At 43.6% G+C, this 18000-nt stretch overlaps 1 protein-coding gene across 12 annotated transcripts in view; it reads left to right on the top strand.

Annotated features, from left to right (window-relative positions):
• Nucleotides 1-18000, top strand: part of ENOX1 (ecto-NOX disulfide-thiol exchanger 1) — a 744157-nt gene that overhangs the window by 667291 nt on the left and 58866 nt on the right. For all 12 annotated transcript variants that reach the window (XM_064270093.1, XM_064270088.1, XM_064270090.1 and 9 more), the window contains one exon: nt 3196-3252. In XM_064270093.1, the coding sequence (XP_064126163.1) occupies nt 3196-3252 (57 nt within the window). The remainder of the gene's footprint in view (nt 1-3195; nt 3253-18000) is intronic.

Below are 18000 nucleotides of genomic sequence, written 5' to 3'. Positions count from 1 at the left end.
TGAGAAGGTGTAAGTCTAAGGGATCACCAAGTGCGTTTGGGTTCTCTCGCCACCATCAGACTCTGTCACCTGCTCCTCCTTGCAGCTGGGAGCATGTAACATGTGTGTTCCTTCCATGCCCCTGCAGTCAGCCACCCACACACATGTGTTTAACAACACTCCTCTTCCCTCCATGAGTGTTGCCTTATGAGGCTCTCCTTGGATTTGTGAAGAGCGACTACCTGTGTGGAGTCCCTGAGTGATGCAAACACTTAATGCACTTTGCTGCTAACCAAAAGGTTGGAAGTTTGAGCCTACCCAGAGGTGTCTCAGAAGAAAGGCCTGGTAAAAATCAGCTGTTGCAAACCCTGTGGAGCACAGTTCTACAGGTGAGGTCGCCATGGGTTGGAGTTGTCTGGATGGCTACTTGAACTGGAAAACTACTTACATAAACACTTCTTGATTGCTTGCATAGACGCAGCCTAAACAAACGGCCTCACTCCTGGAGATCCTGAGTTGTACAGTCATGGGGCCACTGGCCTAAGTGATCACTTCACGGGCAGAGGGTCTTGCTGTTATCCACACAGTCACAGCCACAGGTTTCAGTGGAGCTTCCAGACTAAGGCAGACTATACCCTTCTCCTTGAGGTCTCCCGTGCTGTTCAAAGCGACTGTCACTTGATGGGAATCCTGACTAAACAATGATCATTCAGCCCACCCGCTCCAGGGAGGACAGGCCCATTCCTCAAGCCCTCCACGATGTTCCCAGCTTCCCCTTTTAATAACATGGCTGCTTCTCTCAGTCCCTTCAGGCCCCTCTAGCTCCTGCCTTTTATTTCCTTTACATAGTGGTAGCTTCCTACATCTGGAGCTGATTCACAAATGCAGGTATCATAAGTTAAGATATTCATCCCCTCTATTTGGGGGACAAGGCCAGTGGTGGTTCAGTGGTGGAATTCTTGCTTCCAATGTGGGAGACTCAGGTTTGAGTCCCAGCCAACGCAACTCATGCGCAGCCACCACTCGTCTGCCAACAGAGGCTTGCATGTTGCTATGATGCTGAACAGGTTTCAGTGGAGTTTCCAGACTAAGACTAGGAAGAAAGGCTGGTGATCTGCTTCTGAAAATCAGCCAGTGAAAACCCTGTTCATCACAATGGTCTGGTCATGTTGTGGTTGGGGTCATCATGAGTCAGAGGCTGACTTGGCAGCAGCTAACAACAACAACATCTGGGGGAGAGGGGCAGCTGTCTGGGCTCCCCAGAGCAGCCAGAGGAGAGGAGAACAGGGAGCATGCCAGTTAGGGGCAAAGCAGGGGCTGGCCTGGAGCTTTCGCTGTAAGGAGAGGGCAGGCTGGAGGAGGCAGGTTTACTCCGGCAGTTCTGAGGAAGAGAGCAGAACGGTAAACAAGACAGTAGACAGTGGTGTGAGAGCAAGTGAGTGACAGAGAAAGAGAGGGCAGAGATAAGGGGAAACATAGAGTGGGAAGACCGGAGTTTATTTAAAAGGAGGAAGGAGAGTAACACATGTTTATGGCAGTGAACCAGTCAGGTGGAAGAGGCTTTAACTAAATCATGGCTTTACCTCTGCTGAAAAATTACAAAACTTTCTGAGCTAACCCCACTCTGACTCACTGAAGTACAAGTTATAGGGCCTCCTATGGGATGAGCAGAGGGTGCTGATGAAGAGGGAGAAGATGGGAACACCTAAGATAGGAAAACCTGAGGCAGAAAACCAGAGGGTTTTGAGTCCTTTTGTGCCCTGTGATAACAGACGGTGTCCCCGCCACTCTGCGGCACTCTATATTTCATGTACTCCTCATGTGCCCAAGCTCCCTTGCATCTGGTCTGTGTGCACACAGCAGTGACGTGTGTTGTCCTGAAGAACAGTGGGGTGGAATGATGTAAAAGGAGCCCTGGTGGTACAGTGGTTAAGCACTCAGCTGCTAACCTAAATGTCGGCAATTCAAACCCACCAGCTGCTCTGCAGGAAAAAGATGTGGCAGTCTGTTTCTGTAAAGCCTTGGAAACCCTATGGGGCAGTTCTACTATATCCTGTAGGGTCACTGTGAGTCAGAATTGACTCGCTGGCAACGAGTTTTTGGGTTGGGAGTGATGTGAAAATGAGCTGAGGCGTCTTTGGTTTACAAACAGCTGCCCCTACTCAGTCCCCTCACATTACCATTTCTCGGGCAAAGCCCCTCTCCTGGCACGGGGAGCTGCGCCCTTCTTGCTGAGAGTTAGAGGTTCCCTTGAAAAGCTAAAGAAGCTTTTGTTTTAACATGCACAGATAGCCAGAAAGAGCCAATGTTCCAAATCAAACATATTGATGGTATATGTGCATTTATTTTCTGTCAAACTTTAAGTATTTATTTCCCGCCATGAGTACTTTATATTTGGCATAAAAAATATGACTGAGGAGGTGCCACTTCCCAAATGTCATAAGCCAGGGAGAAATACCAGCAAGCAGCTGGAGGGCTTGCATGCTCTTTGCCCTCACTCTCTGTCTCCAAGTAACTGTTTTGAGTCGGGCTAGGATAAAATGCCAATGAAAGGTTTTCTGGAATATTCCGATAACTGCTTACTTTTAAGCCTTGTGAGACAGAGTAGTGTTTCCTGATGTTCACTGTTCAAAATCTCATTTGAGAAGCGGTGTTTCTTCTAATGCTTCGGTGGCCAAGGAGCTGGCTTCCCAATGCCTTCTCTACAAAAAGAAGCAACTGGCCTCCGGAAACAATGGCGGTCATTCAGATCCGTTCTCACGGAAGACACGTACAGTAGCACTGCAGCACAGGAAACAGCCGAGAACACATCATTCACGAGTGATCATTACTACAACACCATTTAGCTGGTGGCAACTTGCAAACGCTGCAGAGTTTAAATTACATGACGAGGAAATGAAATCATTTATTATTCTTAAGAGCCAATTTTATACGTTTTATGCCTATAGAACTGCTTTCTAATCTTATTATTTAAAAAATAATGACCGGGATCCATTTATTTTTTGCCAGCCATCAAGCTTCATAAAATATTGGTCTCAAACTGGTTTCAAAAAGACCCGTTAGAATGATATGCTCCATCTGGTTTTCCTCGTAGGAAGTTTTATAAAGTGCAACCTCAGATAAATCAGAGTTAACAAGATGATATACACTTAATAGATATGCTTGCTTATTCATTTGCTTTTTCTGTTTTTTTTTTTTTTTTCTTAAACTTTGCAGCTCAAAGGTACCAAGGAATCGGTTGAGACCAATGGCCACAGCCACGAGGACACAAATGTAGGTACCACAGACCTGGCATTTGCTTTTCTTATTTGATGTTGGTCAGATGCCCGTGGGGAGTGGTGCTTTATTTAGAGTATAAAGGAAATCAGAGGCCCTGCCTCTCAGTGGCTTATTAAGATTATTGCTTATAGTTTAGCAATAAAGTATGGCATATACCACTGCTGTCATTAGCTTAGGTCCCTGGGTGGCACGAATGATTTGCACATGCCTACCGATAGAAAGGTTGGTGGTTTGAATCCACCTAGCAGTGCTGTGGAAGAAAGGCCTGGTGATCTGCTTCCATAAGATTACAGCCATTGAAAACCCTGTGGAGCACAGTTCTACTCCGACACACGTGGAGTCACCATGAGTCAGAACTGACTCAAAGGCAACAGGGTATTGTTAGCTTAGGTTACCAAATGTCAATTGAGAAGTACTCGAGTCAATCCCTATAATCAAAAATTCTAATCTCAGGGACTTTGTTTGAGCCCTTGATACTTCCAAAGCTGAAAAGGAATGATGTCCTGGAAGGGCAAATGGAGCAAGATCTCACAGAGTGATAAGCTGTACAGTGAAACCTGTGAGAGCTGGAACTCGATGGGACTGCCTCATTTTTCCGGGTCTGTCTAGTTTTCTGTCTTTGACAGGGTGCAGTCTTACCATGTTTTTATCACTCATTTTGGCGGAAAATATTTGAGTTTTCCTTCTCTGACAGGTTTCTGCCTTACACAGTTTCCAGCTTTTGCAGGTTTTATATACATATACATACACATACACATACACATACACATACACATACACATACACATACACATACACATACACATACACATACACATACACATACACATACACATACACATATACATAATGTTTTCCTGCCAGTGAAGATGGTGATGAAATGATTGACATGCTGAAAAAGGGTCTCAGAGAAATCTCTTTCCCCAAGAATAGGCTGTGACACTATATCTCTCTTCTTTTTCTGACCCAGATAGACCCTTGGTAGAATATAATGGTGGTTGTTGTTAGCTACCGTTGAGTTGGCCCCTGACTCGTGGTGACCACATGCACAATGGAATTAAATGCTGCCCAGTCCTGTGCCATCCCCACGAGTAGACATGGGTTGGACCATGTGATCCATAGGGTTTTCATTGGCTGATTTTCAGAAGTAGATCACCCGGCCTTTCTTCCTAGTCCACCTTAGTCTAGAAGCTCTGCTGAAGCCTGGTTAGCATCATAGCAACTAGCAAGCCTCCACTGGGAAGTTCTTTAACCTCAGATGGAATATTATATCATGAAGATCATTGTTTCTTTTCATGCTTGATGATTTTAGTTTATCTGTATTTTTTTTTTAATCTCTCTGATATCTGCATGTATTTGATTACCCTCATATAGAAAATGCTTACAAAGCAGTTCTTTTCACATAACACAGAATCAGACATGGTAATGAATGCCTGATTAAACTAGAGCTAGGAGAAATTATACATTTCATGTTCACCCTTGTTTTAATTATATACAGCAGAAAGCCTGACATTCGGGGCACAAGAAAACCCTCTTCATAATTACTGTTCCTATCAAGCAGGTATTTAACATGTGCTGTTTATTGAGAACCTATGAGGCACATGGTGCTCTGCCAAGTGCTCTGTGGGTGTGTGGCAGGGTGTGGAATATAAAAAATATAAGACTTGATGTCTACCCTCAGGGAATTTATGACCAAGCTAAGGGAAAAAGGAACGTATGGGCAATGTGTAAGAGGATGTGATAAGTGTAGAGGAAGCTGAGGAAGCTGGAATGTGATACAGTTTAAACTCTGGACTTTGCCACTTATTAACCGTGTCTTAACCTCCCTGAGCTTCACTTTCCTCAAAGACTCATCATATTATTGTAATGCACTAAAATCCTCCCGTTGCCGTTGAGTTGATTCCAACTCATGGCGACTCCAAGTGATACAGAGTAGAACTGATCCATAGGGTTTTCTTGGCTGTAATCTTTTTGGAAGCAGAATGCCAGGACTTTCTTCTGTAGCATCGCTGGGTGGGTTTGAACCACTGGCCTTTGGGTTAATAGTTGAGCACAAACCATTTGTGCCACCCAGGGATCTCTGTGAAAACTTTCAGATAATGTTAGTATGGTTCCTTTGTGCTAGGTAGTCAGGAAAGGCTTCCTGGATCTATGGGATTTGGGTTTGGTTTCAAAGAATGATAGGATTTAGAAAGTCGAAGGTTGGGGCTGTTCGTACAAAGTTCTCCATAGACAGTATTGTGATATAAGTAGAGTTTGTCTTTCCACTCCACTACCTTATTATCCCCATTCTTACCCTAAAACACTTCACCCCAGTCCTGTCTTCCAGGGACACATTACTACCAATCTGTGAGCCAAATCCTTTCCTTTCCCCTCAGGTTAATCCCTCTGTGCCTTCCTAGGAGGCTGCTGGCTGATCCAGTGAGATGAAGTGTCAGTGTGCCTCAATTTCCTCTTCTGTAAAGTGGGGATGTTATTACTTACCTTTTTTCCCTTAAGGCTTGTTGTGAGAAGCAAAAGCTGCAGAACTACTTCGTTATTGTGAGGTTCTGACTAAGATGTTACTATTATAAACTTATCTGCTGATTGGATAAATTACATAATGCACATAGAGAACCCTAGCACAATGTCTAGCTTATAGGCCCTTGTTTCATAAATGTTAAAAGGTAGATAGATACATAGGCGCCATTGAGTGGACTCTAAGCAATAACAACCTTATGTACAATGTTACCTGGTCCTGTATCACTCTCACAATCACCAGCATATTCAAGTCCATTGTTGCAGCTATTGTGCCAATCCATCTCACCAAGGGACTCCCTCGCCCTCGCTGGCCCTGTGCTTCACCAAACATCATGTCCTCCTCTAGCTATGGATCCCTCCTGATGACATGTCCAAAGCAAATGTTCTATTATGATCCATAAGGTTTTTACTGGCTAGTTTTTGGAAGTAGATCACTGGGCCTTTCTTGCTAGTGTGTCTTCGTCTAAGCTCCACTGAAACCTGGCTACTTTAAGTGACCCTGCTGGTATTTGAAATGCCAGTGGCATAGCTCCCAGCATCACGCAAACATGTAAGCCACCATAGTACAAGAAGCTGACAGACAGGCGGTGGATGCTGAAAGGCATTTGTTATTAAATGGAAACAGTGCAAAGAGATAATAATCTCTGAGGTCTTTGTCCCTTCTCAAGTAACACTTTTAGCTTTTAAAGGTATCTCTCCAGAGTCCATGATGTGGCCTCTCCAATCAACTTAAAGAAATGACTGTTAAGAGATGGGGTTCAGGCCAAGTAAAGGTGAAGAGCATCACCACCTTACCAGAGGTGGGGAGATATCTGTGGAATGAGAGAGCCTGGGAGTGCTTGCCCTTCACCGGTGGTGGCCACTTACCTCGCTGGGCAGAGGGCTAGGCTAGTTACTACAGTCTCTGCCAGCTTTTTTAGGGGGGTTCCAGTAGGTAGGTTATTTACTTGTCCTTCTCTTTCCTGTCTACAGTATAGTCTTTTTCTGGGAATTTTCCTAGTACCGGCACTAGGGTTATGTGAAAGAAAAGAAATAACCATCAGTTATTTTGGCCACCTGTCAGGAGCTCTAGCTAAATATTTTGCAAAGATATTTTTAAATGTCTGAAATGAAGTCCGTGTCTCACCTGAAGTTTCCACACAGCCCTGTAGTAGTCAGAAGAGACCAGGCTTCCAAACCAGACTGACAGGGCTGGAAATCCATATTGATCCCTGCCTCACTGTGTGACCAGGGCAAGTCATTTGACCTTTCAGAACTTCTGTCTCCTCATCTGTCAGTCTGTCAGTCTGTTAAGTGAAACCATGTACCTGAGCATCTGACCCAGAGTACATACTCAATAAGCGTTAATTCCCTCTGCGTGCGTCCCTAGTGTTTAATACAGCAGGCAGTACTTGGGCAGGATGAATTTTAATATAGATCCCAAGGTTTAAAGCCCCTGGCCCAGAGGTATTGACTGAGATGTATGGATTTATTTTCAGTATAACTGTTTACAAGTGAGTATAGGAATTTTATATATTACCATTTAATAATAATAATTATACAGGGGATTGGTGTTGGCTTAACTGGGTATTCTTGTGAGGGCTGACAATTGCTTTTTAAAAACAATGTATCTGATTATACAAGTAAAAAGAAAAAGTTGGGATGAATCTCAAAAATTACAGAAAAGAGCATATTTACTTATCTGCTGCTGTAGTGACCCTGTAGGGCAGAGTAGAACTGCCCCCATAGGGTTTCCAAGGCTGTAATCTTCAGGGATGGTTTAAAATCAGAAAAGGTGTGTGCCAGGGTTGTATCCTTTCACCATACTTATTCATTCTGTATGCTGAGCAAATAATCTGAGAAGCTGGACTTTATGAAGAAGAACATGGCATCAGGATTGGAGGAAGGCTCATTAACAGCCTGTGATATGCAGATAACACAACCTTGCTTGCTGAAAGTGAAGAGGACTTGAAGCACTTACTGAGGGAGATGAAAGACTACAGCCTTTAGTATGAGTTACACCTCAGCATAGGGGAAACAAAAATTCTCATAGCTGGACCAATAACCAACATCATGATAAACGGAATTAAAGTTGTCAAGGATTTCATTTTACTTGGATCCACAATCAACACCCATGGAAGCAGCAGTCAAGAAATCGAACAACATATTACATTGGGCAAATCTGCTGCAAAAGGCCTTTTTAAAGTGTTAAAAAGGCAAAGATATCACTTTGAGAACCAAGGTGCGCCTGACCCAAGCCATGGTATTTTCAGTTGCCCCATATGCATGTGGAAGCTGGACAATGAATAAGGAAGACCAAAAAAGAATAGATGCATTTGAATTACCGTATTGGCAAAGAATGTTGAATATGGACTTCCAGAAGAAAAAGTAAATCTGTTGTCTTAGTTATCTAGTGCTGCTATAACAGAAATACCACAGTGAAGTAGGCTAAAAGTCCAAATTCCAGGTGTCAGCTCCAGGGGAAGGCTTTCTCTCTCTGTCAGCCTTCTCATCAATCTTCCCCCAGGCTAGGTGTTTCTCTGCACAGGCACCCCAGGTCCAAAGGAGGCACTCTGCTCCTGGCACTGCTTTCTTGGCGGTATAAGGTCCCCTGCCTCTCTGATCGCTTCTTTCTTTTATATCTCAAGACATTGCTTCAAGACACAATATAATCTTGTAGATTGAGTCCTGCCTTATTAACACAACTGCCACGCATCCTCCCTCATTAACATCATAGAGGTAGGATTTACAACATTTAGGAAATCACACAATACCGGGAATCATGGCCTAGCCAAATTGATACGCGCATTTTTTGGGGGGACATGATTCAATCCATGACATCTATCTTAGAAGAAGTACAGCCAGAATGCTCCTTAGAAGGGAAAATGGTGAGACTTCCTACTCACATACTTTGGATATGTTATCAGGAGGGGCCAGTCTCTGGAGAAGACATCATGCTGGGTAAAGTAGAAAGTCAGCAAAAAACAGGAAGACCGTCAACGATATGGACTGACACAGTGGCTGCAACAGTGGGCTCAAACATAGCGACGATTGTGAGGATGGCAAAGGACGGGGCAGCGTTTCGTTCTGTTGTGCATGGAGTCTCTATGAGTCGGAACCTAACTTGACAGCACCTAACAACAACAACAATAACACAGTCTTTACAGAAGTAGACTGCTACATCTTTCTCCAGTGGAGCAGCTGTTGGGTTGAACCCCTGACTTTTCAGTTAGCAGCCAAGTACTTAACTACTGCATGATCAGCGCTGCTGGTGGTAAAAAAAAATAACCTAGTATCTCATTACTCTGAGATAACCACTATTTACACTTTATGTTAGTTATTTCTGGTCAGGTACGGGTGCATGACCAGAGGGAAAAGCCCATAAAAAAATGAATAAATAAATGTTATCATATTGTCTTCAGTTTTGCACCTTTTTGATTTCTCATTTAAACAATAAGTATTTTTTCTGTCACCAAATATTCCTCAGACACGATTCGTAATGGCTGCATGATGTAGGTATGAAATAATTGAACCACTCTCCTATGTGTTAGGTGCTAAACTTCCCATTTTTTTACTATTATAAACAATGCTGTAATTAACAGGCCCATAAATTTTGGTCTGCATCTCTCCTGTTTGTTGCTGGGGGATTCTGTATATTCATAGCTGTGTCGTGAAGGCTGGCATAGAGCTGCAGACTTCTGGAATTGCTAGGCATTTGGAATGTTAGTGCAGCAGATGTACCTCTGCGTGGTACCTGTTAGCTGTCCTGAAGGGTTCCACTGTGAGGCATGTCGAGTCTTGCAGTATACTAGCTCCTTTCTTATGTCTCAAGAGTCTCCTAGTTGATGCGATACTAGCCACACCTAGATTTCATCTGTTACTATGACTTTTTTTATTGTTTTACACTGTATTGAGCTACAGCAGTATCTGACCAACACCTTTTCTGGTACAGTCGGGCATCTGTATTCGTGGATTCCACATCCATGGACTCAGCCAACCTCAGACTGAAAATATTTGAAAAAAAGGCTCCAAAAAGCAAAACTTGACTTTGCCACACCGAGCACTATACTAAATGCACACAAACGAAGTGATGTATGGGCATACCCTGCTGTAGCCTCCGCCATCTCTCAGATCCTCAGTCTCTCTCCAGCACTCATCGTTCGAGCATTGTTCACCAGGCTTCTCATTCCTTTGCTTCTTGTGTTGTGTGTACTCTGTTTCTGTGGGGAAATAGCTCCTGAAAAGCAGTTAAGTAGTCAAACCAATCCCTCAGAGCCTAAAAGGGATAGCATTTCACAACTATTTACGTAGCATTTACATTGTACTACGTATTATAAGTAATCTAGAGATGATTTAAAGTATAGTTGAGGATGTGTGTAGGTTATGTGCAAATTCTATGCCATTTTACATAAGGGACTTGAGTATCTATGGATTTTGGTATCCGCAAGGTCCTGGAACCAATCCCCCATGGATACCAAGGGGTAACTGTATCCTTAAGATCCCAAAACAGATACACTCTTAAAAAGCATAACCCTTATGTCTGTATCAGGAGTCCCTGGGTAGTACAAACTGTTAACTGCTCAGCTACTAACCTAAAGGTTGGCAGTTCAAAACCACCCAGAAGCCCCTTGGAAGAAAGACCTGATGATCTGCTTCCAAAAGGTCACAGCCATTGAAAACCCTATGGAGCAGTTCTACCCTGACACACATGGGGTCGCCTTGAGTTGGAATCAACTCAACAGCAGGTGATTTGGTTTTCGGTTTGTCCACGTATCACAAGATCTTCTGCAAGCTCATACCCATGAGAAGTTTTCCAAAGGCTAATTTAAAATCATTATGACCAGAAACCGAGGCCAGCTGCAAAGGCATTGCTCACCGAGACTACTGCACTTACTTACCTTAAATAGATTTTTCTTTGACCTTGGAACTGGTATATTAATGACAGTTGGGCAGTCCAACCTCTTAAGTGTACCCAAGTTTAGTACTAGCCTTCATCCCAGTTCCTTTAGCGGTATCAGTTATTCCAGACCCAATTTTCTTTCCTGAAAGCAAAGCTATGAATTTTCTTTTGACCTCTGATGCTTAGCTGTCTGCTGATCCCTAGACCTGCTAAATAACTCGCCTGAACCCCTGGTAATTACCTGTAACGTATACCAAAGTCTTAAGTTGAGATGCCCTGTTTTCATCGTGCATCTTGTTTGATGGCCTTTCTCCCAGAGGTATCACCTCCTCTGATCCGAACGTGTGTAAGTTTGATAAGAAAGTGGAATGAACAGGAAGGATGGAAGAAATGAACAAATCGGTGAAGTCAAACACAGTGGCAGCTCAAGCCTGCAGTGTATAGGGAATGGTTTTGGCTAAAAGGTCTGCATGAATTATCTTTCCTCTCATCCTCGTTTCTCTTAGAGGAAAGCTGCTACCCCACACCCTCTCTTTGCACAATTCAGGCTCACACGCTAGGGTTAACAAAACCATCTGCAGTCTGTAAAGAGGTTTAATTTGTGATCCTGAAGGTTACCACTGTCAAACAGAACAACCTTCCCACCCAACAATAAAGCAGAAAAACAAAAGAAAAAAGACTTCCAGTTTTTCATATTGCCTCCATAAGAAAGTAAATCTTCAGGCTTGTCTTTAAATCTGTCAGAGTAAAGATGTTAGGAGCGTGTAGAAGAGATACTGGGAGAAGAACATTCTTCAAGTTTAGCACAACCTAGCAGAAAGCTATTGTTAACTATGTATTTTAATGATGTATGTATGGGAACCTCAGCAAGAGCTAAGTTCTTTACCTAGTTTCAGAAAGGGATGTTCAACCTTTAGGAAGCTAAGCATGAAAGATAACACATACTGGCACATGAAACAAGGTGAGAGAGAAAGAGGAAAAACCTGCAGGGAAATGGGATCAGATACTCAAAGTCTTCCCTTAGAGGAAATTCATGCTCTTTCCTCCCATCATGACTTGCTACCTGGTCTTATAAAACCAGTTGCTGTCGACCCCAACTGATGCAACTTCGTGTGTGTCAAAGTAGACTGCACTCCGTAGGTTGTCAGTTGCTGATTTTTCGGAAGTAGGTCACCAGGCCTTTCTTCCAAGGTGCCTCTTGATGGAGTCAAACCTTCATCCTTTTGGTTAGCACCCAAGCATGTTAACCATTTACACCACCCAGGGACTCGCTGCCTAATCTTGTTGTCATTAGATGCCATCCAGCGGGTCTGACTCATGTCAGCCCTAGGTATAACAGAACAAAACCACGCCATCCTCACAGTCTTTGCTATGTTTGAGCCCATTGTTGCAGCCACTGTTCAATCCGTCTCATTGAGGGTCTTCCGTTTTTTCCCGTGGGCTCTATCAAAGGGAAAATAAGCCTCTGATCCAACAAGGACTAAGCAGAGCAGAGCTGGAGTGTCAGCCTAAAGATGTCACAGTTCTTTCAGCTGTCTCCTCACGGCCTGTCATCTCATGCCCTCAGTTTGTGTTCTAACACAGCCTGCCCTCCCCTTTTTATTCAGTAAGTCAACAGCCATCCCCTGAGGGAGGCAGCAGAGTGTAGTGGTTAAGAACAGACCCTGAAGCCAGACGGCCTGGTTTCAACCCGGCTTTGCCACTTACTGCCTCCATTTGTCTCACCCCTAAAACAAGGGTAATACTTGCACCTACCTCAAAGGGTTGTTGTGAGCATTTCTTAGCACTATTGACATGATCAGTGTATGTCAGGTATTATTATCGCTCCAGCCTTCTGCACAGTAGGCGTTATGCTGGGTTCAGGAGACCCATTGGTGGGAATACAGATGTGATTCTTGCCCCACATGGAGCTGAGTCCCTCTCCGTGTGGGCTACCCTTTTCAAAATGTGCTTGTCCTTTCTTCATTTCATCGGGCACACTCTCTGCCTTCTGGTCAATATCACAGTGGAGAGTAATGGGTTCATGATCATTTATTTACATGTGTCCAGGAACTCTCCAGAGACAAGACCTTTATCAGAAGGATTGGCTCTGTGGAGAGAGGAGTCTGGTGGGTATCGGGTCTGATTTGTGGGTACATAGAGAGCTTTTAGACCCTTGAAGAGCCCACCTGGAAAGCAAGTAGCGGCCATTTTATCTTCCCTTCAGGGAGAGAGTAACCCACATCTGTAGATGCCTGATGTTGCCCTTGCTCTGTAGAAGCTTGAAATCCATATTGACAAGTGGTAGGGGCAGGGGGAATGGCTTTCATGGGTCTAATATTTCTTCTACCCTGTAATATGCTACCCTATTCACATCTGAAACACTCGCACCCAGAGCCTGGCCATCTCCTCAGGTTACGCTTCCTGTAGCATTATTGCTTTTTTCCTTCTGATTCATCATTCACACCCTCTATGAAGAACAAACAAATCATTCTTACAAGGAATACAACTACAGTGCTCCTTAGCAGCAAGGAAGGAAAGACTTCTTATTCACTTTAGATACGTCATCAGGAAAGACCATTCACTAGAAAAGAACATCACGTTCAGTAAAGCAGAGGGTCAGCGAAAACAAGGGAAACCTTCAATGAGATGGACTGACACGGTAGCCACAACAGCAGACTCAAACACACCGATGATCCTGACGAGGGCACAGGACCGAGCAACATTTTGTTCTGTTATACACATCAGGTTGCCTTAAGTCAGAGCTGAGTCAACAGCAGCTAGCAACAACGGTACATCCCCCCTCCTAACCCTCAGTACACAATGGTTAAACGCTTGGATGGTAACTGAAAGGTTGGCAGCTCAAACCTCACTTCAAACCCACCAGTGCCTCCATATGATCTGTTGCTGTAAAGATAATAACCTAGGAAACCCTACAGGGTAGTTCCACTCTGTCATATAGGGTCACTATGAGTCGGAATCGACTCAACAGCACACAGCAGCAACCCCCAGTGCAACTTCCTTCTTCTAGCGAGGTTACCATTTTTCTGCTGTGAATTAACCTCATTTTCTCCCATCTGCTGGCAAACAATAATCCATCCAAAAAAAAAAAAAAACCCACACATGTCCCAACCCAGCGCCCTTGAAAAGGAGGGATGACTGAAAGAGATCCTACTGTGTACACTGCTATTCTGACATGTGCAGAACTCCAAGGAAGGGTTGGGAATTTGCCACCAAAAGTAGGCAGAAGCTTGCCTGCCCCAAGTTTAGGGCTCTTAAACCTTGTTTCCAGTAAATACTCAAAAGAAATTTCTTTACTAAGCTAACACCATTGTGTTTCCACAACTGGAGCATGTGGCTAGAGTTTGTCCTTTTGGTAAGGACAGGAGCCGGTAGTACTTGTTTGGCCATGAGTGGATTTGGGAGCATGCAACAGGATTAGTACCTGTTTAATAAAGTGGACATGTAGGATTTAGAGAAGTAAAACACCTTCTTCCTCCAGACTGGGTTAGAGAAAAACGAGCAAAGGAAACATAAATTTCATCTCTGTGTGAAATCATCTGACATGGACATGGATACCTATGTACCTGAAACCGTGGTCCGAACTCTGAAAGTTAACCATTTTGAAGACTGATGTATGCTTTCAGAAAGGTTAAGTGTGATACTCCTATCTGGTGGCAAAGCAAAAGCAATGGTTCAGAACGGAATATTGGTGACTTTGATAGGCCCAATACACATACATGTAAATGCACACAAATACTCTTATCTTAAAAGTGCCATTTTCTTTTTGCAGAAATTTTGGAAAATACAGAAACATATAAGCCAAAAATAATCATCTGCAATCTCACCACTCAGAAATTAGTGTTTCTGGTTCTTCGTGTTTCCTTTATCTTTGCCTCTGTGCACAAATATGTGTTTCTACCAGGCTTTTAGCATATAATATGGGCAGTTTTACAGTCTACATTTTTTCTTTTAAATCATGAGCATTTTCCTATGCCATTAAGTAGAATTTTTTTAATGTGATTTTTAGTGACTGCTTAATATTTCATGCTGCAGATATATTTCATTAGTCCTTGCCATGAGACTTTAAATATTATTTGTTTTGATTTTATGGATAGTATGCAATGAATGTTATTTAACACATGTTGGTTAATTCATCCACCACTTAAACACTTTTAAGATGGGGAAGTTTTTGCATTTGATTGGGACTTGGGGATACAAGGAGATCCACAGTTTCTTCAAAAAGGTGAAACTTCATCTCCCACATGGCAAGTGACAAAATAAACAGCCATTAATAATGTTTGCATACTCCCACATGGAAAGGATTCAGCTCCTCAACAGGAGAGACCCAAGAGTATTTGCATTCAAATGGATTGTGTGTACTTCATAAAATAATGTAGAAGAGCAGAATTTATGTTCCTCAGGAGCCACTGAGCTTCTATACTTTTGTTTATATTATTAAAAATATCAAATGTCCTGCAATGATGTCCACACCCCTAATTTCTCCTGCACCACCCATCTGTCAGTTTGTCCTACTGTGATAGATTGCGTGTTGCTGGAATCCTAGAAGCTATGCCACTGGTATTTCAAATACCAGCAGGGTCACCCATGGTAGACAGGTTTCAGTGGAGCTTCCAGACAAAGGCAAACTGGGAGGAAAGGCCTGATGTTCTCCTTCTGAAAATCAGCCAGTGAAAACCTTCTGGATCACAACAGAACACTGTCCAATTTTCTTGCTTTGGACACATCGTCAGGAGGGATCAATCTCTGGAAGAGGACTTCACATTTGGTGAAGTAGAGGGCCAGGGAGGGAGACCTTTGGTGAGAGGGACTGGCACAGTAGCCGCAAGGATGGACTTGAACATGCCAGCAATTATGAGGATGACACAGGACTAGGCAATGTTTTGTTTGGTTGCACATAAGGTCACCATAAGTCAGTATCTACTCAACAGCTGCAATCTATCTCTTAGTTTCTCCTAAGCACACCAGAGGCCTGAAGGAAAGAGGACTAAAATAAACCAACCAGTCCTGGGCAAAGGCCGGGTAGACTCACCATCTGGAGCTCTGGTCTTGCTCGTGTATTCCCTGCTCAGCGCCTCCTGGCTTTCCTGGGATAGCTTGTTCATTTCCAGACCTCATCCATCATGTTGCTGCATAACTCTATTGAGCTGTGGCATTTCTCTGAGGAAATACATACAAAGAAGAAAAGTAGGTGGAAAAGTGGGAAGGAGAAAAAAAGGGAGAGAAGGGAGGGAAAGACTGTAACAGGAAGGGTTTTCCTAACTTTCATCAGTCCCTACTGCCCATCAGCGTTTCTCCACCAACCATGGCAGAAGCAGAACAACAGGCTTCACCTTCACATGGCCAGCCCCCACGCCCAGTTCTGGTGGTGACACCCACCTTCACCAGAGGTGTGTGTGTGGTTGGCGTGAATACACACCCTTAATGAAAAGTTTATCCAAAAATAAGGCACTTGTGATTGAAGCTAAAGTCCTGATGTTGATCTGCATATAAAGTATTGGTGAGCTTCCTGCAGGAGCAACAAAGGTTGGACTTGGAAATAAATATGTGTGGAGTACCTACGGCAAAATGAAGTGTGTCCTAATCCTGCCAGCTTCAAAACTCTGCCCAACCCTGTTAAAGACTCCTCTCCCTCATCCTCTCCCTTCCCTCTCAGGGGCCTAATGGGTGAGACTCATCCCTGGCTGTAAGCTCACTCCCACCAACCACAGCTTCACCTCCCTCCTTTCTGATCTCCCCACTGTGCCCAGAAAGACACCCATGCAAGCTGCTCGCCCAGGTGGCCATCCCTCCCATTTGCAGCCTCCTGTAACTGGGCATTACCATCAAACCTCCAAGAAGGTGGCAAAGCTCACACCTGTGGCTTAATTCTAACTTAGGATCTTGTGAAATTTCAGGACTTCACAAATTGCACCTCAGTGTGAATACCCTCTGTTAGGAATTGAGTTGCGCCCCCCAAAAAAGCATGTGTTGTAAATCCTAAATCCCTGTATCTGTGGATGCAATCCCATTTGGGAATAGGACTTTCTTTGTTAATGAGACCGTATCAGTGTAGGGTATGTCTTAAACCAACCACCTTTGAGATATAAAAAGAGCGGATTAGGCATAGAGAGAGAAGCACAGAGGGGGAGATGCACACCACGTGAAGATTGCCAAGGAACTGAGGAACAGAAACTGAAAAGAGACAAAGACCTTCCCCCAGAGAAAGCCTTCCCCTGGAGTCGGCACCCTGAATTCGGACTCCTAAACTGTGAGAAAATAAATTTCTGTTCGTTAAAGCCACCCCCCTGTGGTATTTATGTTACAGCAGTACTAAGAGACTGAGATACCCTCCATGTATTCCTAATTCAGGGAGAGCAGAAGCTGAACTTGGAGTGAAAACCGTTGCCCAGAGGAAGAGCCATTGACATACTTTGTTATATTTTAAAGTCAGGTGTTCTCTAGAAAGACAGAGATTCTCCTGAAATAAATGAGCTTGCAGTTCTTAGCTGTGCAGACGTTGGAGCAGGGAGTTCTCTGCCTGCACCCCTCTTTTGGCAGCAGCCTGCTTATGAACATCTGGAGAGCCACTGAGAGACTTGCAGGCAGTGACTGGCCAGGTATACAGCAGCCATTCTCCAAAAACTCTGCAGCTTCCCCTAGAAAACTCATCAGCCATAGAACACTTAATAGTTTTTTTTTTTTTCAGATTTCTGTTCATTTAATTTCTTTTTTTCCAAGAAAATCCGCTAGGCCTCAGCCTTTCAGTCCCGAGATTGCCCTTGTAGTGGAGCGAGGTGGTGGCTGTGATGAACTTCATCGCTGTCCTTTTTTATTTTTATGTCAGCTTCCCCATTAGATTACCAAATGACTTTCTTTGTCTGGACAATTTCCAGACTGTTCAGGGTATGCTGATGAGCTACTTATGTTTATGAGACTTCAGAATGCAATTTGCACAGGCAATTTCTTTCCATGCCAACTTTGAGAAACATCGCTTGAAACTGTGTGAAGGGTCTGCAAGTGCCATCTGTATAAAGCCCGATACCTGTATAAGGGTAATTCCCTGCCCCTCTCTCGACACACGCATACATGCGTACATACACATGTGCAGGCGTGCACACTTGCGTAACACAGATGTCTCACAACTTTCAGTTTATATATTGTTCCTTATATTCTATATAATAATATTTAAATCCTTCCCCTCAGCAAGAACAGAATAACTGTTGGCCTGGTATCCTGAATAAATGGGTTTAGTCAACAAGTCTGGTTCAGCTAGGGGCACAGTCATTAAAAATTGAAAATAATTAAATTTTTTATTGATAGTTGAGCTGTCTTTCAGCTATCATGCCATCATTTTTGCCAGC

The sequence above is a fragment of the Loxodonta africana genome, chromosome 17 (assembly GCF_030014295.1).
Source record: "Loxodonta africana isolate mLoxAfr1 chromosome 17, mLoxAfr1.hap2, whole genome shotgun sequence".
Taxonomy (NCBI): Eukaryota; Metazoa; Chordata; class Mammalia; order Proboscidea; family Elephantidae; genus Loxodonta; species Loxodonta africana.
This window is presented reverse-complemented; position numbering and strand designations above follow the sequence as displayed.